At 39.2% G+C, this 26,004-nt stretch overlaps 1 protein-coding gene across 3 annotated transcripts in view; it reads right to left on the reverse strand.

The window, feature by feature from the left end:
- The window catches only part of NRDC (nardilysin convertase), a gene marked incomplete at both ends in the record, with an annotated part of 81,797 nt that overhangs the window by 51,746 nt on the left and 4,047 nt on the right, over positions 1 to 26,004 (reverse strand). For 2 of the 3 annotated variants that reach the window (XM_080690746.1, XM_080690745.1), the window contains 4 exons: positions 2,351 to 2,424; positions 9,328 to 9,481; positions 10,812 to 10,893; positions 16,379 to 16,676. In XM_080690746.1, the coding sequence (XP_080546872.1) occupies positions 2,351 to 2,424; positions 9,328 to 9,481; positions 10,812 to 10,893; positions 16,379 to 16,676 (608 nt within the window). Of the gene's footprint in view, positions 1 to 2,350; positions 2,425 to 9,327; positions 9,482 to 10,811; positions 10,894 to 11,050; positions 11,121 to 12,198; positions 12,333 to 16,378; positions 16,677 to 26,004 lie in introns of all 3 variants that reach the window. The other variant, XM_080690744.1, reaches the window with a different exon arrangement.

Genomic DNA, 26,004 nt, shown 5'->3' on the forward strand with positions numbered 1-26,004 from the left:
AGTATAGAGTTCTAACAAACTTCATCCTATGAAAGGACATACTTGTTTTTATTGTAATTAAAGAGAAATGGTTAACAAGTAAAATTGAATGCATTTCCTGTACAGGGATTTGGTTTCTTCATCCATAAAGTAAAATTATTTTTAACTAGCAAAATTCAAGCTGCAAGCACCTACACACATATACTATATAATATCAGAACAGTATACTTAAAAAGAAGCCTCAAGCTGGGTGTGGTGGCACACACCTACTATTCTAGTACACTGAAACAGGAGCATCACAGGTTTGTGGCCAGCCTCAGAAACTACTAAGGTGAGGCCATGTTTCAAAATAAAATAGGTCTGAGCCAGGCATGGCGGCACACGCTTGTAATCCCCGTGCTTGGGAGGCAGAGATAGGAGGATCGCGCAGGTTCGAAGCCAGCCGCACTGGCGTAAGAGACCCTGTTTCAAAAATATAAAATAGGGCCGGGCGTGGTGGCGACACTTGTAATCCCCACGCTTGGGAGGCTGAGACAGGAGGATCGCACGGGTTCGAAGCCAGCCTCAGCTACTTAGTGAGGCTTTTAGCAACTTAGTGAGACCCTGTTTCCAAATAAAAATATAAAAAGGTCTGGGAGTATAGCCCGGAGGTAGAAAGCCTCTGGGTTCCACCCCCAGTACCACCAAAAAATAAATAAATAAATAAAGATAAAAATAAAATATAAAATAGCTCAGAGGTAGAAGGGCTTCCAGGAACCCCAGTACCACCAAAAATAAATAAATAAATAAGGCTGGGGGTGTAACTCAGAGGTATATTGCCCGAGTTTAATCCTTAGTACCACAAACACACAAAAAAAAGAGAAGCCTCAGAGAAAATAGCTGTTTACACAAAAAGGGTAAATGAACTTTCCAAGTTTGTTTTTGTTTTGGGTTTTTTTTTTTTGGGGGGGTGGTACTGGGGTTCCTAGAAGCCCTTCTACCTCCGGGCTACACTCCCAGACCTATTTTATACTTTTTTATTTAGAAACAGGGTCTCTTAAGCCAGCGCGGCTGGCTTTGAACCTGCAAGATCCTCCTGTCTCCGCCTCCCAAGTGCAAGGATTACAAGTGTGAGCCACCACGCCCGGCGAACTTTCTAAGTTTTAACACTGAGGAGGGAGAAAGGAAATAGACAAATAGAAAAAAGGCCTAGGTAGAAAAAAGTTAATTTCCTGAGTTTCCTGAGGGGCGACAAATACCTGAAATTCCAAAGGTTCAGAGATAAGAAGGCCAGAGCTTCACAAAGCCATCTGTTTACTAATCAACAACAAACCAACAAGTCTGGCATTCCTGAAAGGAGATTCTTCAAAGGACTTGCAAATACCCTATGCAAATCCTGAGAGCTGCTTCCCAGAATTCCCAAAAGTCACCCTAACCATAAGCAGACTTGCAAGCAGTGGACAATGACCCTTGGGGATCAACAATTGGGACTTTCCCTCTCGGGACCCCCTCCCCTTTTGGGGAGCTGTTCTCTCTCTCTCGCAGGTCGTGTTGGCCCTGAGAGAAGGCAGAGTGCATCTGAGGGCACGTGGCTCGGGCGACTCTCGAGTAATAACCTGAAGGCCTCTGCTGGACATCAAGGCTGGCCAGGCCCCTAGAGGTGACCTGCACCTCTTTTCTGGCACATCGCGTGGACTCTGAGAGAAAGTAGTTTGCAACTGACGGGCACTTGGCTCGGGCGATACTCGGGTAGTGACCCTGAAGGCAGCTACTGGACCCCGGAGTTCCGACCGCCTCTTTGGGGTGTTCGGCCACTTTTCTCTATTCCCTTCTGGCAGATCGTGCGGACTCTGGAAGAAAGCAGCCTGCACCTGAAGGCAATTCGGCTTGGGCTACTCTCAAGTATTGTCCTGAAGGCAGCTGGGCCCAGAGTTCCAGCCCCTTTGGGGGTGTTCTGCCACCCTTCCCCCCCATTCCCTGCTGCTTCCAATAAACCTTTTACTCCCCTTCCTGAGGTCTGCGGGTGTCATTCTTCGCTCACCATAGACAAGAACCCAGTAAGGAAACGTCGAGTTCCTTCTTAGGGAACTCCATTTCATCTCGAGGAAACGCCCGGGTTTCCTCTCAAGAAACCCTCGTGTCAACACCTAATATTAGCTTTAAAGATTAGGCTACTGTCTTGCAAAAGATTAACCATTGTGGTAAAATCCTCAAAAAACAATGACAAATAAGCTAAATTCTACCATTCTTTTGAATTATTTCAAATCCATTCTAAGGGAGACATTTAATGACTCCAAGAATAAACATCTATTTCAATGTTGCCCTTTAAGACAGAATGATAAATGCATTAAACAACTGCTTCAAAGAGGGAAGAATTTATAGCGAAACTTACCACTGTCAACAGCTTCAACTTCACGGTCAATTGCGTCTCTGATCATTAGTGGATGGATGAAGAACTGGGCCCATCTGAAAACAAAAGACATTTCTGAATTTGTTCAGATTCATCAATCAATATATATGCTTTAATTAAGAAATTTAACTGACTTAGAGATACAGTTCACAATCATGAAAATGTAGGCTAAATAATATATTCTGCATTTTTGTATTTTAAAGTCTACAAATTAACTTTCATTCTGAAATGTAGCAAACTCTCATACAAAAAGTACATAAAACATGAACATATAATGTTTATAAGACAAACACCTGAGTGGCCCACCCAGGGGAAGAAACAGACTAGTCAACACTCGAAATACTCCTGGCACCAACCATGGCCCCTCCCTCAGAGTTATCCTAAATGTTAGAGTATTCATTTGTCTGCTAGGCAAGTGTTCTATCACTGAACTATATCCCTATTATATTTTAATATCATGGAAAAATAGTCTGTTTATATAATGGTATATATATACCTGTGCTTTGTATGTAGAAAGAAAAAACAAAGCTTACACCTTTTTTGGGGGGAGGAAGTACTAGGGATTGAACCTAGAGTTTCAAACATGCTAGGCAGGCACTCTGAGCTACAACCATAGCCCTAGCTCCAAAGCTTACTCTTTTTATTCAATGCAAATTAGAAATGACTATTTTTTTTTTCCGATAGTGAGATGGAACCAGAGGCATGCTACCTCTGAGCTACACCCACCCCCCGTCGGTTCAAGGACAGCCTCAGCTCCTTAGTGAGGTCCTTTGCAATTCAGTGAGACTCTGTTTCAAAATAAAGAATAAAAAATAGGTCTAGGGGTGTAGCTCGGAGGCAGAATGTCCCTTGATTCCATCCCCAGTACTGCATAAACAAACAAACAAAAACAGCCTTCTCTTTATTTTAAAAGAGTCTCACTGAGTTGCAAAGGGCCTAAGTAGTAACTGAGGCTGTCTGCGAACCTAACCTCGATCCTCTTGTCTCAGCTGCCCAAATGCTGAGATTACAAGCATCCGCCATCCTGCCCAGCTTTAGAAATGACTAAATATTTTTAATTTAAAGTTATGTTAGAATTTCACCCGGGCATGGTGGCACACACTTGTAATCCCTATGCTTGGGAGGTGGAGACTGGAGGATCGCGCAGGTTCAAAGCCAGCCTTGCTGGCTTAAGAGACCCTGTTTAAAAATATATATATATATATATATATATATATATATATATATATATATATATATATATATATATATATATATATATATATATATATATCTGCCTGGGAGTGTAGCCCGTAGGTAGAAAGGTTCCATCCCAAGTACCACCAAAAACAAGTTATGTTAGGATTTCAAAAGCTACTGATAGATGGCATGGTGGTATACACCTGCAATCCCAGTACTTGGGACTGACAGGAGGATTGTGGGTTCCAGGACACCCTCAGAAACAATGAGACTCTCAGCAACATAGTGAGACCCTGTTTCAAAACAAAAATAAAAACAGCTGGGAAGAACCGGGAGTGGTGGTGCATGCTTGTAATCCCAGTACTTGGGAGGCTGAAAGAGGAGGATCACAGGTTCGCAGCCAGTCTCAGCTGATTAGTGAGGCCTCAGCAACAGAGTGAGGCCCTATTTCAAAATAAAGAATAAAAAATAGGGCTGGGGATGCAGCTCAGAGTAGAATGCCCCTCCTAGTACCAAAAAAAAAAAAAGCTACTGATACTTGATTTAACCTTAGTGTTTATCTTTAGTGCAACTTACAAAAGTTATTGATATATGATTTAACCTTATAGTGTATTTGTTCTTAATGTGATGCATTAAATTACATATACACAAATTACCATTTATATAAATAACAATAGCAATGCAATGCAACTGTTAAATAATTATTCAAACTATTATTTTTTTTTTTGAGATGGGAGTCTTGCTATGTTGCCCAGGCTGGCCTGGAACTCCTAGGCCCAGCAATCCTTCTGCCTCAGCAACCCAAGTAGCTGGGACTACAGAAACATGCCATTGCACCCAGTTCAGAAGCATAATTTTTCCAGCAAAAGTAAAACAATTGAAAAATTAATTTCCTCAAATTAGTAAATATTTACTTATGTTTGTTATGAAAAGTTAACTTTTAACTAGCAGCTAAATATTAAGACTTGACTTTTTAGCACTTAGTATAATTAATAATGAGTTGAATGTCTTATATTTTTACTTAATTCTAAAAACCAAAGTCACTCACAAAATACTAAGAATCAAACATAAGCATCCTCTTCAAAGCAACCAACTACAATCCGTTGGCATGCGCAGATGCGTATGTGAGGACTTGAAAATCAAGTAAGCATCTAAAAGTTTTACAGCATTGATTTTACATAGGCTTTGTATATGTTTCAGAAGTTCAATGACAATGCAAATGATGCTCAAGTGATAAAAAAAAAAATTAAGTACAAACCAGGTGCAGTGACACAGGCCTGTAATCCCAGTACTTGCAAAGCTGAGACAGGAGGATCACAGATTCGAGGCCAGCCTGAGCAACTTAATGAGGCCCTGTTTAAAAAAAAAAAATAGAACTGGGGTGTAGTTCAGGGGAAAACTGCCCTTGGGTTTGATACAAGAAAGGGAAGAAAGAAAAGGAAGGAAGAAGAAAAGAAAAGGAAAAAAAGGAATCAATCTATCAATATCTATCCTTGTTTCTTAGCCTGCTGCATTTCCTAAACTCGTTTACTTAAAATCACCTTGTCTATTTAAAACTAAATAAATATCTGAGATTGTGGTTCAGGTGTGGCTGAATGTATACACGAATGGAGAGAACTTTTTTTTTTTTTTAATGGTCCTAGAGATTGGACCCAGGGGCATTCTAACTCTGAGCTACACCTCCAGTACTATTTCATTTTTTTTTTTACTTTGAAACAGTCTTGCTAAGTTGTGGTGGGCCTAAGTTGCAGAGGCTGGCAGAGAACCTGTGATCTCCTGTCTCAGCCTCCCAAGTACTGGGATTCCAAGCTTGTGCCCCCCACGCCCAACCCTGACATCACTTTTAAAAATGAGGCTTCATGCCCGGCATGGTGGCACACGCTTGGGAGGTGGAGACAGGAGGATCGCACTGGTTCAGAGCCAGCCATGCTGGCTTAAGAGACCTGTTTCCACATAAAAAAGTTAAATAATAGGTCTGGGAGTGTAGCCCGAGGGAATGTATCCCAGAGGTAGAAGGGCTTCCAGGAACCCCAGTATCACAAAAAAAAAAAAAAAAAAAAAAAAGAGGCTTCATGTTCTAGTTTGGATATGGGATGTCTCCCAGAGCAGCTTGTGTTAGGCTATGCAGTCAGGCTGAAAGCTGAAACATGGCTGCAGGGGTGGATCACCAAGGGTGTGCCTGGGGGCGGGCTGTCCTTGGCTCCCTTCTCTCTCCTTTTTCTGCTCCCTTTTATCACAGTAATCTAGCTAAAAGCTGCCAACAATATCGATTACAGCGTCTGAATGCTCTGCTGCTTTGAAATTTCTTTTGCCAGGTTAACAAATAATAATCTGCATTTATTTAGGTCTTCAATAACTCCCCATAAGGTTTAACATATTCCCCACATACAACTTTACATAGCTTTTGGAATGATTTCTTGGTGCCTTACTATTTTGAATGCTATTAAAAAATGTTTTCTTTTAGTTTCTAAATTTCTGCTACATAGAAATATTGATTTATATGTCACATTAAACATTTCCTCAACTTTTATTTTGTGTCGGGGCCCACTCGGCAGGACTGAGGTGGCACCCAGGCTTGTTGCCAGCGTGGACTCAAGATGGCGCCTGGGCTTGCAGCCAAGTCACGAGGCTCACGAGGCTGGCGGTGCCCTGAGCCTGCGCAGTGAGCCCTATCAGGCGCCTTACGGATGATTAGTGACGCAGCGCCTCGTGCTACCACCTCCCCGCCCAGGAGAAGGTTAAAAGCACGCATGCCCTAGCGGGGGGAGCTAAGAGGGTTGGTGGAGTGATGAGGGAGGAGATAGAAGACTGATGTTGTTTTTACCTGAGAGGGCGTTGAGAGAGCATTGAAACTGGGGTAATAAAACTGCTTGAGGAAGATCGTGTAAGAGTCGTCACTGCGTGCGACAATTTTGTATGTCAAACTACCTTACTAAATTCTCTTTTGTGGGGGGAGGGGTACTGGGAATTGGACCCAGAGGCATTCTACCTACAAGGTACACCTCCAGCCTTTTTTTTTAGTTCTCAACTATGTGACCCTCCTGTCTCACCCTCCCAAGTACTCAGATTACAGGTGTGCACTACCATACCTGGCTTACCAAATTCTCTTGTCATGGTCAACAACTTATTAATAATTTATATTAATTTGCAGAAAGTTTTGAATATTTATGTTCATAATTGTATCATCTGCTATGACATTTTTGAGTTTTGTGTTTTGTTTTCCTTTTTCTTTTTAATCCTACTAACCCATAATAGAATGATGGAGATGCAGCCTGCATCTGTCTTGTTACTGATCTCAAATTGGATGTTTCCCAGGTTTCACCATTAAGTATGTTTACTTTACCAATTATCATACTGAGAAAGTTTACTTGTTGCTAAGGAAATGTTCATGAATAAGCACTAAAACTCATAACATACTTTCTATGTATTCTGAGACAATCTGGTCTTTCTCCTTCAATCTAACAGCATGATCAGCCGATTTTCAAATGCTTTACACTACCCCATATTTCTAGGATGAGCTCCATATTGATATACTGTCCTTATATACTGCTGTTTGTGAATGACTTTGGCCTGTACTTTTGCTTATATTATACTTTCTTCTATCAAGTTCCTGTTAGCTTCATATATGTTTTCACTGCTGATTCATGTATTTAATAGTTATTAGGCTACTGGAACTTTTAAACTATTTCTTCTGTGTCTGTTTTATTATTTATTTATTTATTTGGTTGGTTGGTTTCGCTATTTTTCTTGTGGTACTGAGGCGGCAACACGGGGGCATTCTACCTCTGGGCTACACCCCCAGCCCTATTTTTTATTCTTTATTTTGAAACAGGGTCTCACTGAGTTGCAAAAGGCCTAAGTAGTTGGGGGTGTCTACAAATCATGATCCTCCTGTGTCAGACTCCAGAATGCTGAGATTACAAGCGTGTGCCACCAGCCTGGCCAGTTTTGCTAATTTGACCAATTTTCTATTTCCTATTTCATTTATTTCTACCCTACTTTTTAAATTTTCATGTTATGCAGGTCTATGGCTCAAACCTAGGGCCTCACAAACATTAGGCACGTGCTCTATTACTGAGGAGCTACACTCCCAACCCTCTATTTTACTTTTTTTTCTTTTTTGTGGTTCCCAGCCCGATTTTTTTTTTTTAAAAAAACAGGGTCTCACTGAGTTGCAAAGGGCCTCACTAAGTAGCTGAGGCTGTCCGTGAACCGCGATCCTCCTGTCTCAGCCTCCTGAATGCTGGGATTACAAGCGTGCGCCACCACACCCGGCTCTACTTTACTTTTTATTATGTCCTTCCTTCTGCTTACTTTGGGTTTAGTTTGCTCTTCTGTATCTAATTAACTAATATTGCTGCCTCAATCTTCTATGTCCTTATTGATTTTTTTCTAATGGTTATTCTGTCAAGTACTGAAATAGGAGTATTAAATTCCTCCACTGTGGTTGATTATTTGTACATATCTCTTTATTTATTTCTCCTTATATCTAAGTTCTAGGAGTTTTGAGGCTCTGTTTAGATGTGTTTATTTATACTGGAAACAACTGTGTTTTCCTAGTTAAGTTTTATCAATATAAAGTGAGTCTCATGAGCAATAATAATTTGGTTTTTGCCTGAAGGTCTATTTTTTAGGTCTATTTTTATATCAATATAACTATAATGATTTTCTCTTTCTTTTTTCTTTCTTTTTTAAATTTTTTTTTACTTTTTTTTATTTTTTTGCAGTACTGGGGATGGAACCCAGGGGCATTCTACCTCCAAGCTACACTTCAAGCCCTATTTTTTATTCTTTATTTTGAAACAGGATCTCACTGAGTTGCTGAGGGCCTAAGTAGCTAAGGCTGTCCTCAAACATAATCCTCCTGTCTCTGCTTCTCTAATGCAAGGATTACAAGCGTGAACCACCACGCCCGGCTCATAATTTCTTTGTTTAAAACAAAATAATTGCTTTGTTTAAAAGGAAACATAAGTTTATCCTTTTTTTTCCCTCCATACCAAGGATGGAAGCCAGGGGCACTCTACCACTGAGTTACATTCCCAATCCTATTTTTTACATTGACACAGAGTCTTACTAACAAGCTAGCCTCGATTTTTCTTTTTTCTTTCTTTTTTTTTTTTTAGCCTTGATTTTTCAAACCAACCTCAGGCTCCCAAGTAGCTGAGGTTATAGGTATGCACCACCACATTTAGCTCTTAACAAACTTTATACCATAGTCCATCATCACTGAAATGGCCAAAATTTATTGATATCCTACTCTTTTTTCCAGTGAAGTGGGTTTTTTCCCTCATCTTTATATTTGGACATAGTTAAGTATAAAGTTGTAAAAATTCAACTTGTCCTGTTCTCTAAGATTTCTTCAGCCAGGTGTGGTGGCTCACGCTTCTAATCCCAGCATTCAGGAGGCCAAGAACTGAGGATCACGGTTCGTGGACAGCCTCAGCTACTCAGCAAGGCCCTCTGCAACTCACTGAGACCCTGTTTCAAAATAAACAATAAAAAATAGGACTGGGGGTATAGCTTGGAGGTAGACTGTCCCTGGGTTCCAGGCTCAGTACCACAAAAAAGAAAAAAAAAAAGACTAAGTTATTATAGAACAAGAGTCAGCATGTATTTAGAAGTTTGTTCTTTTTTCAAATAAAGTATTCTGACAATTCTAAAGAACTAGAATACTCCTTCTAAAGAAATACCATAGATTCTATGATATAAACATGCCCAGCAGTTTCATTTATAAGGTGTTATTAAATAATTAAAATAAAAATATACATTGATTTAGTTACCTATCCAGAGCTTCCTTGAAGTATTTCCTTTGAACATCAAACTGAAAGACGGTACGTTCACAATCAGTTGAGGCATTATCACTACCCCCATGTTTCTTCAAGAAGGCATCAAATCCATTCTCATCTGGATATTTCAAACTACCCATGAACACCACTAAGTGAAAAAAACACAAAAAGTCCCACAATACAAAATTGTAGACAATATTCTTATTATCAAGGATGACTTTCTTGCAGAAAAATTGAAAGAAAATATTCCGATACATTAACAATGGCTATTATCTGGTTAATATTTATTTACTATAAGCTTTATTTACTATACTGCTGATTTTATGACATATATATTCATATAATTAAATTCATATATTAAATAGGGCTAAGAGTGTAGCTCAGAAGTAGAACACCCCTGGGTTCCATCCCCAGTACCGCAAAAAAAAAAAAAAAAAAAAAAGTTAAAAATTTTTTTTTTTTTTTTTTTTTTTTGGTGGTACTGGGGTTCCTGGAAGCCCTTTACCTCCGGGCTACACTCCCAGACCTATTTTATATTTTTATTTAGAAACAGGGTCTCCTAAGCCAGCGTGCACAGCTGGCTTCGAACCTGCGCGACCCTCCTGTCTCCGCCTCCCAAGTGCGGGGATTACAAGCGTGCGCCACCACGCCCAGCAAAAAAAAAAGTTAAAATTTAAACATAGGAATGTATGTCAATTAATTTTTCCCATAAAAATTAAAAGTTCAAAAGTCCAAAAGTCTACCTTCAAACAGCTTAGAAAAATAAAATATGAGCAATTCAGAGAAACAAATATGGATTTAAATATTTTTAACTATGTAATATCCACATAGGTTTTATTTAGGTACATTCCTAACTAAACCAAAGTTTAATTTTGTTATGTTTTTATATTAATCATACCTTTTTATTTTCTGTGTTTCAGATGTTCTAACCCTGAAACAGACTGTCCTAACTAGGGCCAACCAATTCCTAGAAAAAGGAAATCATTTCTGGAGCTATTGGCATTACTATACTTGAATAATAATACCTGTATTTTTTTTTTTTTTTTTTTTGCGGAACTGGGGATGGAACCCAGGGACATTTGACCTCCAAGCTACACCCCCTGCCCTATTTTTTATTCTTTATTTTGAAACAGGGTCTCACTAAGTTGCAGAGGGCCTCACTAAGTAGTAGCTGAGGCTATCCGTGAACTGTGATCCTCCGGTCTCAGCCTCCCGAATGCTGGGATTACAAGTGTGCGCCACCACACCCGGCTAATGCCTGTATCTTAAAATAGATTTAATTCTATTCCTTAAAATAAGTAAGTAAAGGAGATTAAAAGTCTCCCCCTATCATAAATCAAGAATTTCTTCTTAGTTCTTAATCTTGTTAAATATGTTATACTTTTTATTAAACCAATTACTTATCTTTGAAATCAATGCATACAGTCTTGGAGGGGGGAAAAAATCACACCCAGGAATGATATTTTACAAGATCTTACTGTGCTCCAAAAAGTGTGCCAGCCCGGGCAGGTCATCTGGATCAGCAAAACTCCCAACTCCAACACAGAGAGCAGCTGCAGACTGGAGTAAGTAGAACACATACAGACAGCGGAGTCAATTCTAAAGGAGCAGCATTAACATCGTGTCTTAACGACTCACTCAGAGATGGAAGTTTTCCAACAGAAACTAACACAATTCTTTCCCTGAGAATCAGGAGGAGCAGCAAAGTGAAACTCACCAGAACTGTGTCAGTTTCACCCTGCTGCTCCTCCACTTGCCATCCTGCCAAATGCTGAACAGGTGCAGACCTAGAGGAAAAAGCAGAAACAGACAGAAGCAAACAGAAGAGGGGCTGGCCAGCCCACCCAAATATCATTTCATGTCGGCATTTCAGAACCCTGAACCAAGTTTGTTCCTTGAATTATTAGATTTTGGAAATCTGCAGAAGTAACACTTAGGTAGATTAAAGATCTCTAAGCAACTGAAGGCTCTGTGTTCAGTGACTCAGTTACTAGATATGATATCTCTCAATATGTTACTCACAAAGTTTTGTTTTTATTAAAACAGGGAATAAAACAACATTTTAGGAAAATATCAAACAAAAATAACAGGTGATTAAGGTAAAATCTTTAGCTATTAAAAAACTACAGAACTAGATTTTAAAGAGGCTTTTTAGTTCTTCACTTCTTATTGAACATATATAGCATATATTATTTAGTATATATTTTCCCAATATGCTGGGAAAAATGCATTTTTAACAAAATAGATGACCAAAAGGTATACCAAACTCTGCACTTAAAGTGATTGGGGCATACCATTATATCCTTGTTAAGTTACAGCATACCAAAAAGAAAAACAGTCAATTCAAAGACAGGAAAGTAATTAACTTTGCCAAACTTTATATCAACTTTACAGGGCTAATAAATTTGATAGAATGGATTATTTTGATCCATAGGTACCCTCTTAAGAAAATAGCTTTTTAAAAAAAATAGCATGTACCACCGGGTGTGGTAACGCACGCTTGTAATCCCCGCGCTTGGAAGGTGGACAAGAGGACTGCGCAGGTTCAAAGCCAGCCATGCTGGCTTAAGAGACCCTGTTTCCAAATAAAAAAATATAAAATAGGTCTGGGAGTATAGCCCAGAGGTAGAAGGGTTTCCAGGAACCCCAGTACCACCAAAAAAAAAAAAAAAAAAATAGAATGCACCTGGCATATAATCCAAATGTGTGTCAAAAAACGTTTGTAGAAGAACCAAATAGCCTCGCTTGATACTATAAATCCTATTTTGAAGATGTAGGCACATAAACTCAGTTAAAACATGGGGGAATATCCGCTTCTTCAAACCACAGTCTAACCTGTTCTGTGATGTTTAATAGATGCCTAACCTGCTTTCAGCTCCAACTACCCCATAAAGATTTCTTGTCTCGACCAGCAGGGTTGAAGACATTTTTGAATAAGTTGACTTAAACCACAGTCTATCAGTCAGCTTTGACCACAGCAAAAACAGGCTCTGCGATTGCTAGAAAAGAAATTCATACTTGAGAATTTTCTACCCAAGAAATTCATACTTGAGAAATTTATACTTGAGAATTGAGTTAAGAAGCCCTGAACAAATATCATAATTCGGTGTATATCTTACTTAAATTTCAATCTTGTTAACTTATCAAACTTTTCAGATCAAGAACTTCTTTTGGGAGAAAAAAATGGAGAGGAATAAAAAGGATGATTCAGAAACTAACGTGTGTGTGTGTGTGAGAGAGAGATACTGGGGATGATACCCAGGGGCATTCTACTTCCAAGCTATACCACCCAGCCCTATTTTTTTATCCTTTATTTTGAAACAGGGTCTCACTGAGTTGCAAAGGACCTCACTAAGTAGCTGAGGCTGGCCACAAACCTCTAACCACCTGTCAACCTCCCGAATGCTGGGACTACAAGCATGTGCCACCACACCCGGCAGAAATTAATTTCTTAATTAGGTAAAGGTTTTCCAAAAAATTGTCAGATAACTTTCCTTTCCACTTCCAATATTAATTAATTCTCATATTTCCCTTAAATAAGGCTCACATTTCTCAAATAAAAATTAAATCATACAACCATTTCAAAACCTGTATCAGAGCCAGGCGTGGTGGCACACGCTTGTAATCCCCATGCTTGGGAGGCTAAAACAGGAGGATCTCACAGGTTTGAAGCCATCCTCAGCTACTTAGTGAGGCTCTAAGCAACTTAGTGAGACCCTGTTTCCAAATAAAGTATAAAATAGGTCTGGGAATATAGCCCGGAGGTAGAAAGCCTCTGGGTTCCACCCCCAGTACCACCAAAAAAAAAAAAAAAAAAAAACCAGAAAAAAGAAAAACCTGTACTACTCCTAAGCTACCTCTATAGATTAGTCTATTTTAGTTCCTTTATCTAGACACTTATCCAATATTTAATGAATATAAACCATTTTTCATTGTTAAAATCATGGAATCTTTCCTTTCACTAGGGTAACCATTGCTCCTAAATAAAAATATTTGATCTCTTCAAACTAGTGTCACTTTATCAGTTAACAGGAGATAACAAAGCAGAGATAAAACTACATATAGAAAAAGAGAAAGTACTTACAGACAGGTATTAAAAGAAACACTTGGGTAAGAAATATTCAGTAAAACTTTTATAACACAGTTGCCTTGGAGCTAAAATGGCCCTCAAAAAATTATGTAATTTTTTTTTTTTTTTTTTTGAGGTACTGGGAGTGGAACCCAGGGTCTTTTCCACCTCCAGGCTATACTCCCAGACCTAGTTCATACTTTATTTATTTGGAAATAGCGTCTCACTAAGTTGCTGAGAGCCTCACTAAGTAGCTGAGGCTGGCTTCAAATCTGCAATCCTCCTGTCTCAGCCTCCCAAGCGCTGGGATTATAATGTGTGCCACCACGCCCAGCTGTAATCATGTTTAAGAAATGAAAAGAGGAAATAAAAAGGCCTCTGATCATCCAGAAAGACCAGGATGAAGCTAGAATAAGAACCCAGGCTTTCTGACTATTTGTGTTCTCTCTATTCTGTGATTTTTATTATTTCTTCTTTTCTATTATTACTCTACTTGAAATTATGAGATATATTTTTAAATGAATTAATTCTCAATTTGTTTATAATGACTTTAGACTATCAAGTGACATATATACATTTTTTTCAGTGCTTTGGGGTTCTACCTCTACCACTTGACTTTATCATGCTAAACAAAAACAGGTATCACCCAAGGGGCAAAATGCTTTTTAAAAATGACTCACTCCCTTCAATAAAAAATAAAATAAAATTTTAGCTGAGCATGGTAACACATGCCTGTAATACTAGTACTTGGGAGTCTGAGATGGGAGGAGTGCAGATTCATAGCCAACCTCAAAATTTAGTGAGGCCCTCCTCAACTTAAACCCTGTTACAAAAATTAAAAATGGCTGAGGGTGGGTTCAATCACCAGTACCACAAATAAATAATGTTTTGCCAGGCATGGTGGTGCATGCCTATAATCTCAATAACTCAGGAGGTAAAACAGGAGGACAGGTTTGAGGCCAGCCTGAGCAATTTACAAGATTCTATTTCAAAATTAAAAAAAAAAAAAAAAATAGGGCTAGGATTCTAGCTCAGTGATAGAGTGCTTGCCTATCATACACAAGGCCCTGGGTTCAATCCCTAATACCACAAGACAAAAAAAAAAAAAAAATCAGGAAGAATGACTATCAAAAGATGCATTTTCAAACAGTACTGAAGCCAGGTGCCATGGCATCTGCCTATAGTTATGGTTACATAAAAATGAGAGACATGTGAGCCTAGGAGTTGGAAACAGCATGGGTAACATATCAAAAAAAAAAAATATATATAAAAAATAATAAAAGACAGGCATGGTGGCACATGATTGTAATCCCAGTACTTCAGAGGCTGAGACAGAAGTATCACAGGTTCATGGCCAGCAACCTTGTGAGGCCCTCTGAAATTTAGTGTGACTTTGTTTCAAAATAAAAAATAATCCTGGTGTGGTGGCCCACGCTTGTAATCCCAGCATTTGCTGAGACTGGAAGATTACAGTTCATGGACAGCCTTAGCTACTTAGTGAGGCCCTCTGTAACTTAGTGAGACCCTGTTTCAAAATAAAGAATAAAAAAAAAGCCAGGTGTGGTGGTGCACGCTTGTAATCCCAACATTCAGGAGGCTGAGACCGGAGGATCACGGTTCGCAGACAGCCTCAGCTACGTAGTGAGGCCCTTTGCAACTCAGTGAGACCCAGTTTCAAAATAAAGAATAAAAGAAAAAAATTGGGCAGGGGGTATAGCTCGGAAGTCGAATGCCCCTGAGTTCCATCCCCAGACCCGCACAAAAAAAATAGGGCAGAGGGTGTAGCTGGTCAAATGCCCCTGGGTTCCACCCCCAGACCTCCAAAATAAAATAAAATAAAATAAAACCAGGCTGGGGGTGTAGATCAGAGGTAGTATGTCCTTGAGTTCAATCCTCAGCACCACCAAAAAGAATATTATTACTTACGATTCATATTTTCACATATTTAAAGGCTGACCACTTTTATTTTTTAGTTTTTATAATCTGACTGTTAATTGGGTATGGTGATACATGCCTGTAATCCCAGTATATGAGAGGCTTAGGCAGAAGAATCTCGGGTTCAAGGCCAGCCTCAGCAACTTAGCAAGACCCTTATTCAAGATAAAAACTAAAAAGGGCTTGTGGTATAGTTCAGAGGTAGAATGCTCCTGGGTTCCATCCATAGTACAAAAAAAAAAAGTATAATCTGACTGTAAATCTTGAGTATATGGACAACACCATGTGAATTCATTATTGGTATTCAATAACTAACTATAATGAACATTTACTGGTCAGTGCTACTGTAATGCCACCAAAATATTATCTGCTAATAAGGGAGGGAACTTCATACTGCAAAATGGAGGCACTCCTCAAAAGATACTCTAAGGGAAGTTCTCCCTATTGTTACCTATTTATCTAATCATTGGTTGTTAGTATATATTTAAGCTCAACTCTCCCATTTCTATTAAACTCTTCCAATGTATTTATTTGTCCCAACCTTTGATAGTTTTCTATAAAAAGAGCAAACTCAAATTCAGCTACCTATAGAGAAATTGCCCACATGATGACTCTTATTATTCAAGGCCCAGGTAAAGACTCACACTAGTCTTCCTCTCCATCTTCTTTTTCTAATCTCTCTAAAGATAATACATTCTTGTATTCCTCTATCCTAGGCTAAGGAGGTACAGTTTCTCATTCGACATCTGTTTTTAAAACATGTATAAAAATACAGATAAATTCAAGTATTGCCACTAAGAGGTTATCAGTAAGTCTTATATTTTTGTTTTTAAATTTCCTTTAGTTTCTCTTGTAAGCAATTATTACTTTTATAATTAGTAAAAGATTTTTAAAATAATAATCTTAGACAGATTAGTTCTTTACTGATGAGCAAAATATAAATACACACTTCCTTGTGGCCAATAAAAAAATAAAGCATAAGTTGAGTAGTTATCCGGAGAAATTTACAAATTAGTAAAAAATAGCAGACTAGACTCACACCTGTTTCTCAGTGGTTTTCTTTCTAGCTTCTGCCCTCTCTTCCAGTTCTTCCAATTCATTATCCTCAGTATCAAGATCATCATCATCATGTTCATCATCATCAAATTCATCTTCATCATCCACCCCTTCTTCATCATCATCTTCTATCTCAGCTCCAGAGTCTTCATCATCGTCGTCGTCGTCGTCATCTTCCTCCTCTTCTTCCTCTTCATCATCTGTTGCATTTCCTGTTTTACCTTCCATATTACTTAGATCTGAAATCAAAAGTGCCTGCAAGCCATTCCGTAATTTGATGTATCTGAAAAAAAATCACAAAATATTTTGATTCAGACATTCATTACATTACACCAACACAAGTGATAAGCTTAGTGACATTTAAGGGAGAAAAAAATCTCACCATTCACACATACACAAAACCAACCCTGGAGTAGCCACCCCTTCACAACTTAAGTTTCAGTTACCTATAGTCAGCTATGGTCTGAAAATACCAATTGATACATTTTAAATTGCACATCATTCTGAAGGGCACACTGAAACATCACGCCATCCTACTCTGTCCAGGTCAGGGTGTGACTCCTCCCTTCACGCACTATATCCACTCTTTATACTGGATCCACCCACTCGTCACTTAGAAGCTGTCTTGGTTACCAGATAAACTGTTGCAGTATTACAGGGTACATTCAAACCACCCCTTAATTTACTTAATAATGGCTCCCCAAATGCAAGAGTGGTGATGCTAGTAATGCAGACATGCCAAGAGGAGCCAGTGCTTCCTTTAAGTGAAAAGGTTCAAGTTTTCAACTCAATAAGGAAGGGGAAAAAAATTAAGCTGAAGTTGCTAAGATCTATGGTAAAAACAAATCTTTCTCTTCAAGAAATTATGAAAGAAAAATTTGTGCTACTTTTGCTATCACACCTCAAACTGCAAACATGGATACAATGATAATGAGTGCTTAGGAAAAAGAGTTAAGATGGAAAAACATGAAATTTGTTCCTATATGTACACTATGTGCAGAGTACAGTACTACTCCTCGTGGCAAGGGGGTCTTGGAACAAATCCACCCTGGGTAAGGGGGAGACTACTGTATTTGGAAATTGAATTGGTTGATTTGGGGAAGAAACCTCAAAATGGATAGGTGTGGGGGTGCATGCTTGTAATCCCAGTATTTGGGAGGCTGAGATAGGGGGTCTCACTAAGTACAGAGGGCCTCGCTATTTGCTGAGGCTTGCCATGAACCTGCAATTCTCCTGTCAATGCCTCCCAAACACTGGGATTACAAGTGTGTGCCACCATGCCCCGCCCTGAAAAATCCTTTTAATAATAATGGCTCCCAGTATAATCTGGTCAATACTCCCAGCAAAGCTGGAGTCTGTTTCTCCCCAACCTTTGAATTTAGACCAGCTTTTCTAAGCTTTGCCCTATAGATTGTGGTGAAATTAATGTGAAAGTCTTGGAGCCTCGGGCTCAAGATGCTCTACAGCTTCTGCCTTCTCTTTCTTATGACTCCACTGTCACATAAAGTTCAAGCTAGACTATAAATAAGAAGCCATGCAGTGAGAGAAGGCACACCTTCTGGATGTCCCCACCAAGGCCCTAGAAATGTAAATGAAGTCATCTTAGCCAACTCATGAAATTAGTAATGTCACATAAGCGAACCCAGGCAAAAGGAGCAGAAAAACTGCCCTGTCACCCCACTGAATGATAGGAAATAGTAAGGCATTACTGCGTTGAGCCACAAAGTTTTGAGCAATACTAATACACTCAGAAAACTTAAAAATAGCATTTCTCCCGTGTGATCCTCCAATTCTACTTCTGGATATATACCCAGAAGGATTTAAGGCAGAGACTCAAACAGGTATTTGTAAACCAGTACTTTTAGCAGCTTTATTTACAAGTTAAAAATCATTTGGAAATAAACCCAATGTCCACTAGTGGATGAAAAGATAAAATGTGTTCTATGCACACAAAGAATTATTTATTCTTTAAAATGAAGTCAATCTTGAGCCAGGTGTGGTGGCGCATGCTTATAATCCCAGCATTCGGGAGGCTGAGACAGGATGATCGCGGTTCGCGGCCAGCCTCAGTTACTTAGTGAGGCCCTTTGCAACTCAGTGAAACCCAGTTTCAAAAAAGAATAAAAGTCAGGTGTGGTGGCGCACGCTTGTAATCCCAGCATTGAGGAGGCTGAGACCGGAGGATCACTGTTCACAGACAGTCTCAGTTACTCAAGGAGGCCCTCCGCAATTTAGTGAGATCCTGTGTCAAAATAAAGAATAAAAAATAGGGTAGGGGGTGTAGCTCAGAGGTCCAATGCCCCTGGGTTCCATCCCCAAACCCACACACACAAAAATAAATAAATAAATAATAGTGCTGCGTGTATATCTTGGAGGTAGAATGCCCCTGGGTTGCATCCCCAGTACTGAAAAAAAAAAAAAAAAGAAGTAAATCTTGACACATGCTACACTGAAGAACCCCAAAGATATTAAGTAAATATACTAAAAACTAGGCTGAATGTATAGTTTGTTTCTTTGTACTGTGGATTGAACCCAGAGGCATTCTACCTCTAAGCCACACCCCAGCCCTATAATTACTCATTTGGTTAGCTGTACTTTGTAGAAAATATTTGAATCGTGTGTTGTTGAAGAGTAATTCGTTAGCTTAACAATGGGAAAACTATTGTAATTTTTCTTAGCTCAGAGCAGAGACTGAAATTATTCTTCTGAACTGGAGGATGGCCTTTGGCCACTATTATCAAACACCAAATGGCTTTGGGGAATTAGCTTCTGTTGCAGACTTGATAATATTTCTTAATGAATTAACCTAAAATTATACTTTTAATAAAAAGTATAAAAATATAGGAACTATAAATATATATGCCAAATTTAACTGATGGTTAATTATGGAAAGGAAATGAGAGGGGGAAGTATATATAGAGCTTTAACTATATCTGAGGACACACATATACACACAAACACACACAATCTGAAATGGAATAAAATGGCAAAAAGGAGAGAGGCCAAAAGGCAAAAAGGAAGGAAGGCCAAAAGAGAAAAGGAAGAGAGGAGGAAAGATCAACTCCAGAGATCAGGAAAACACCACTGAACAAAACCAAATCCTTATTCTTGTGGAGACACATTACAGGGTGAGAGAAAGCTATGCAAAAGAAAATATATAAGCCGGGCGTGGCGGAGCCACTTGCAATCCCAGCATTCAGGAGGCTGAGACCAGAGGATCGCGGTTCACAGACAGCCTCAGCTGTCAAAATAAAGAATAAAAAATAGGGCAGGGGGTGTAGCTCGGAGGTTGAATGCCCCTGGGTTCCAGACCCGCAAGAAATAATTATACATATATATATAATGATAAATGGCAATGAGTGCTATGGAGAAAAACAGAGAGCAAAACTTCTCCTTTACAGAGTAATATTTAAAGCTATGAAGTGGAATGACATAGGGACCAAGGGTAGACAGGAGATAGAAAAAGTCTGAGGACTGAGCTTTAGCCACTCCAAAATTTAGATGGAAGTCAAGAAGAAGGGTCTTGTGAATACGTAGAGAACTAAGGACAGTGCTGACCTAGAAGCCAATAGAAGAAAGCATTTTAAGGAGAAAAGGACTGTCATATGAGGCTGATGGGCTAAGGTAAGAACCAGAGAACTGACCAGTGTAAAGATTATGGTGACCTTGAAAACAGCTATTTTGGCAGAGGAGCAGTGGCAGAAGCCAACTCTGAGTGAATTCATTAAATAATGGGAGTAGATAAATTATGAATTGCAAGTATATACAAACAACTCAAGTTGAGCTGTGATGGAAATGAGAAACTAAACAGCTGGAAAAACATAGCTCAAAAGCCAGGTGTGGTGGCGCATGCTTGTAATCCCAGCATTCGGGAGGCTGAGACAGGAGGATCACGCAAGTTCGAAGCCAGACTCAGCTACTTAGTGAGGCCCTTTGCAACTCAGTGAAACCCTGTTTCAAAATAAAGAATAAAAAAAATGGGGCTGGGAGGCGTAGCTCGGAGGTAGAGCCCCTGGGTTTTACCACCAGTACCACAAAAACAAAAACATAGCTCAAGGGAGATGAAGAATAAAGAAATATTTTTCTCCTAAAGATGAAAAGCATTACAACATCTTTTAATGCTCATGAAATCATTTAATAAAAGGGAATATTGATGATATAGGTTGGAAGAATTGCTGGAATAAGTAATCGAATATTAAAGACAAGAGGGGATGGGATCCAGTGTATAAGCAGACAAATAGATCTTAGGAGTACAGGCAGTTCATTTATTAGTAAGAGTTAAGAGAAGGCAAAGACTTAAAGAGACAAAGACTCCTTCAAAAATTTTGCAAAATAGAGGGGAAAGACAAGTTAAAACTTGCAAAAATACAAAATAGCTTGGGAAAAAAAACTGTTACAGAAGCACATAAAAGTTTGTTACTCACAGCCGGGCGTGGTAGCGCATGCTTGTACGCTTGTAATCCCCGCGCTTGGGAGGCTGAGACAGGAGGATTGCACGGGTTCGAAGCCAGCCTCAGCTACTTAGTGAGGCTCTCAGCAACTTAGTGAGACCCTGTTTCCAAATAAAATATAAAATAGGTCTGGGAGTATAGCCCGGAGGTAGAAAGCCTCTGGGTTCCACCCCTAGTACCATAAAAAAAAAAGTTTGTTACTCACTAAATGCCAGAAAGCCAAGATTGAAGAAAAACAACAGGAAGGGATTTACAAAGGAAATACTCATGCTTCAGTACACAAGGCACACACCACCAAAGAAAACATGTGCCAAGGAAGGACATAAAACAGTGGGACACAGATAAGGATGAAGCCAGAAAGAACCAAATATATATAGCACCTTGGCCCTTAACTACCATGTAAGAAATCCACTTAGAGTGAACCAAAAGAGACTAGGGCTCATCCATACTCTATGCTCAGCAATGTGCTTTCATAGAATAGCACTTAAACTGCCGTGTAATATAATCGAATATGGCCGTAATAAAGAGCAAATGAGATAATCTATGTAAGCTCCTTACCACAGTACTTCGTACATGGTAAGGGCTCACAATATGGGCTTTTGTAAGATCATTGTTGGCGGTGGTAATAAAAAACATAAAATCTATTTAAAAGCCTATCCAGAGAGTCAAATGGGGACTTTCCAAACAGCAGTCGGCTTGTAACCCTTCTAAACACAATGTAATTCTGGTCCAGACACGAAAAACTAAAAAGTACTGTGATCTACTACTCAGTTTTGTTTGACCTGGATAGGCTTCATTCTGGAAACCTGTATGAATATAAAACCTGTATCAGAATAGAGGTCCCACAAGTTATATTTTTGCCTGGTAGATCTCCCAATGAGAGAATATCCTAGAATATCACATTACCAGAAGCTGCCCTTCTATATCTACCTAACCCCTTGTGTCCACACTCACAGTTACCATTTTGGAATAAACAGGTAAGGAAAATTTGACAATCTAAAGATCCAATAAGATGGTAATGATTCATTTAGAGCAGAAATAAAACATGATGAAAAACTTTTTTTTTGGTGCTAGGGATTGAACCCAGGGACATTCTACCTCTGAGCTACACCACCAACCCTTTCTATTGATTATTTTGAAACAGGGTCTTGCTAAGTTGCTAAAGCTGCCCTCGAACCTAACATCCTCCTTTCTCAGCCTCCCAAGTATTAGGAACAGGCATGCACCACCACTTTCAGCTCTGAAAAACACTTAATAAAAAAATGTTTCTGCTGGGTGTGGTGGTGCACTCTTGTAATCCCAGCATTTGGGAGGCTGAGACGGGATGATCGTGGTTCACGGACAGCCTCAGCTACTTAATGAGGCCCTCTGCAACTCAGTGAGACCTTGTTTCAAAAATAAAAGAATTTTAAAAAAAATAGGGCTGGGGATATAGCTCAGAGGTAGAATGCCCCTGGGTTCCATCTCCAGTACCACACACACACACACACAAAAAAAAAAAAAAAAGATAAAGAAAAAGAAAAGGAGAGAAAGGAAAGAAAAGAAAATGTTCAGGGATGGGGTGTAGCTCAGTGATAAGACAGTCTGCCTAGTGTGTATGGAGTCATGGACTCAATCTCCAGCACTGCTGGAGAAAAAAGAAAAACAAGAAAATGCCCATAACATTGTTAAATAAGGTATTATCTCATTTAAAAATAAGTAAACTTGCCGGGTATGGTGGCGCACACTTGTAATCCCCGCACTTGGGAGGTGGAGATAGGAGGATCACGCAGGTTCGAAGCCAGCCGTGCTGGCTTAAGAGACCCTGTTTCCAAATAAAAAAGTATAAAATTAGGTCTGGGAGTGTAGCCCAGAGGTAAAAGGGTTTCCAGGAACCCCAGTACCACCAAAAAAAAAAAAAAGGTAAACTTTCTGCTTTAATTATTTTTGCAGTATTAGGAATAGAACCCAAAGCCTGACTCATGCAAAGCACATACTTACCAATGATCTACATCCTCAGCTCAAATATATGTAAATTATAGAAAAAAAAAAAGCATAAAAGCAGTAGTTAATGCTAAGTGGAATGACTGTAAGGAATTTTTAATTTTCCTTTTTATCTAAATTTCCTACAATGACAATACTGCTATTGCTATTTAATACTGACTTTAATTTTGGTTTTGGAGATTGAACCCAGAGGCACTTAATCTGATCTACACCCCCAATTATTATTATTTTTAACTGGGTCTCACTATACTGCTGATACTGGTCTTAAACCTCCCAAGTACTGGAATTACAGGCATTGACCACTGCACCCAACCTGATCCTTTATTTTTCTTCGTTATGGCACTGAGGATTGAACCCAGGGGCATTCTACCTCTGAGCTACACCCCCAAACCTATTTTATTCTTTTATAAAATGAAACAGGGTCTAAGTAGCAGAGGTCCTCATTAAATAGCTGAAGCTGCCAATTAGCCTCCCAAGTACTGGAATTACAAGGGTGCACCAATAGATTTTTTTTTTCTTTTTGAGGTACTGGGTGCAGTGGGGCAGGCTTGCATTTGGGAGGCTGAGAAAGGAGGATCTGGATTTGCAGACAGCCTCAGCTACTTAGTGAGGCCCTTTGCAACTCTGTAAGACCATCTTTCAAAATAAAAATAAAAAGTAGGGATGGGGGTGTGTAATTTGGAGGTAGAATGCCCCTGGGTTCCTCTGCCAGTACCGCAAAAAAAAAAAAAAAAAAAAAATATATATATATATATATATATATATATCCTACTTTAGAGAAAAGGGTGGGCAGTCACCTTTTCATCTTATTGCCTGCAACTCATTAGATCTTCTTCAAACCTCCACTCATTCATTATGCTTTCCGCTACTTCCTGGGAAGAGATTTTCTCTTCCTTGTCTCTAAAACCGATTCTTTCATATATGTTCTTGATCCTGCCACCTCGCTACTATCGAAAAGACCATGTTTCATCTATTATCGTCTCTATCTTCAGCTTCTCACTCTCTTGTTGCTTTTATTCCTCAGGCAATAAACATGCTATGCTTATTACACCATTAAAAAAGAAAAAAAGGCCAGGTGTGGTTGCACACACTTGTAATCCCAGTACTTGGGAGGCTGAGACAGGAGGATCGCAGGTTCACAGCCAGCCTCAGCTACTGAGTGAGGCCCTCTGCAACTTAGTGAGACCCTGTTTCAAAATAAATTAAAAAATAGGGCTGGGGGTGTAGCTCCGAGGTGAAAATGCCCCCGAATTCAATCCCTAGTACTGGGTGGGAAAAAAAATCTCTTGCACCCAGGTGCTGCTTTATCCTAAAATCTTTCATTCCTCCCCCTTTAAAACCAAATTTCTTTACCAGTGTCTACCTAGAAATCTAATTTCATGCTTTCCATTCATTCCTTAGCTCACTACCACCTGGCTCCTGCCTCCACACCATTCCTTTGAGACTGTCTTCATCAGGAATAATTTCTTGGGTGTCTAAAAGACTAATTCAATTTTCTATTACTTAACTTCTCAGTGTCATCTAACTAAGATCAGTCTTTGATTAAACAATTCTTCCTCTACTGCCATCTAGTTTTCCTTCTGTTTCCTGACTGCTCCTCTTCAGTTTCAATTGTTTGTTGGTTCCTCTCCTGTGTCCTGAGGTCACATAATGACTAGATAGAAAACCAGATCCTCTGCTGGGCGTGGTGGCTTTGGGAGGGGGAGACAAGAGGATCACACAGGTTCTAAGTCAGCCTCGCTGGCTTAAGAGACCCTGTTTCCAAATAAAAATATAAAATAGGTCTGAGAATGTAGCCCCGGAGGTAGAAAGGTTTCCAGGAACCCCAGTATCAACAACAACAAAAAAGGAAAAAGAAAAAAAAAGAAAACCAGATCCTCAAATTACTAAAAATGCCATACTACACACACACACACACACACACACACACACACACACTTAACACATTTCAGTTTCAGTATCTACTCCCTGATTCTACAACTACAGATAACACATTCCTTGAAGGCAGAAAGAGCACTCACCATCATCGTTTCATTCTTTGAAAAGGTTTTTAGTGCAAATTTCAAAAAATTTTGAATAAAAGCATATAGTTCTACTCTTACCAATCCACCAGCCCACATTAAATAACTCAGTCTAAGAAATAAGAGACAAAATATGTTTATTAAAGTCATATTAATATTCAAAAAATTTATGTATTCCAATCTTAGAAGTATTAGCTTTGTTAAATGATCTTGAATCAGCCAGGCGTGGTGGTGTACACGTGTAATCCCAGTATTTGAAAGGCTGAGACAGGAGGATCACAGGTTTACAGCCTGCTTCAGCTACTTAGTGAGGCCCTCTGCAACTCAGGGAGACGCTGTTTCAAAATAAAAAATGGGGCTGAGGATGTAGCTCAGAGGTAGAACTCCCTGGGTTCAATTCCTAGGACCCCCCCCCCCAAAATGAGCTTGAGCTGGGCATGGTGGCTCACGCTGTAATCCCAGCCCTGAGAAGCCAGCCTCAGCTACTGAGTGAGACTCTCAACAACTTAGCGAGACCCTGTTTCCAAATAAAATATAAAAAATAGGTCTGGGAGTATAGCCTGGAAGTAGAAAGGCCCCTGGGTTCCATCCCCAGTACCACCAAAAAATAAAAATAAAAAAATAAAACTAAGAGTGTACAAAAGAAAGGGAGATTTGGATTCAGGTTCAGACCTTCGAGCTGAATGCTGCCAAGCTCTTAAAATTTATATATATGTTTGGTACATAATGACTTATTTTGTAGCTCTGAGTCTATGATCATATCATTAATATGTGTATATATACATACAAATAAAATTAATGCCTCATATACGGAATGAAGCATTATTATACGAGGAGGTTTAGATGAAAAGGTCAACAAATAAACCCATGTTCTCCCAATCCAATATAAAAAACAATGTTCTATTTTCTGATGTCTAGCTGCCTTCTAATACCTTAGAGCCACTCACTACTAAACTATTTAGTAAGTCAGCAGATGTTAATGTTCCCAATGTAATTGTTTTTCTCACTTGGATTGTGCTCTTCCTTCTGTTCAATAAACATAATAAATGTTACAAAATAACCTGCACCTTATTCAGTATGCATCTACTATATCCTATAGTACATTGAGAATTTATTAAAATAACTATCTCTTAACCTGCAACAGTCTGACCAAAAT

Source organism: Muscardinus avellanarius, assembly GCF_963383645.1.
Source record: "Muscardinus avellanarius genome assembly, chromosome: 3".
Classification (NCBI taxonomy): Eukaryota; Metazoa; Chordata; class Mammalia; order Rodentia; family Gliridae; genus Muscardinus; species Muscardinus avellanarius.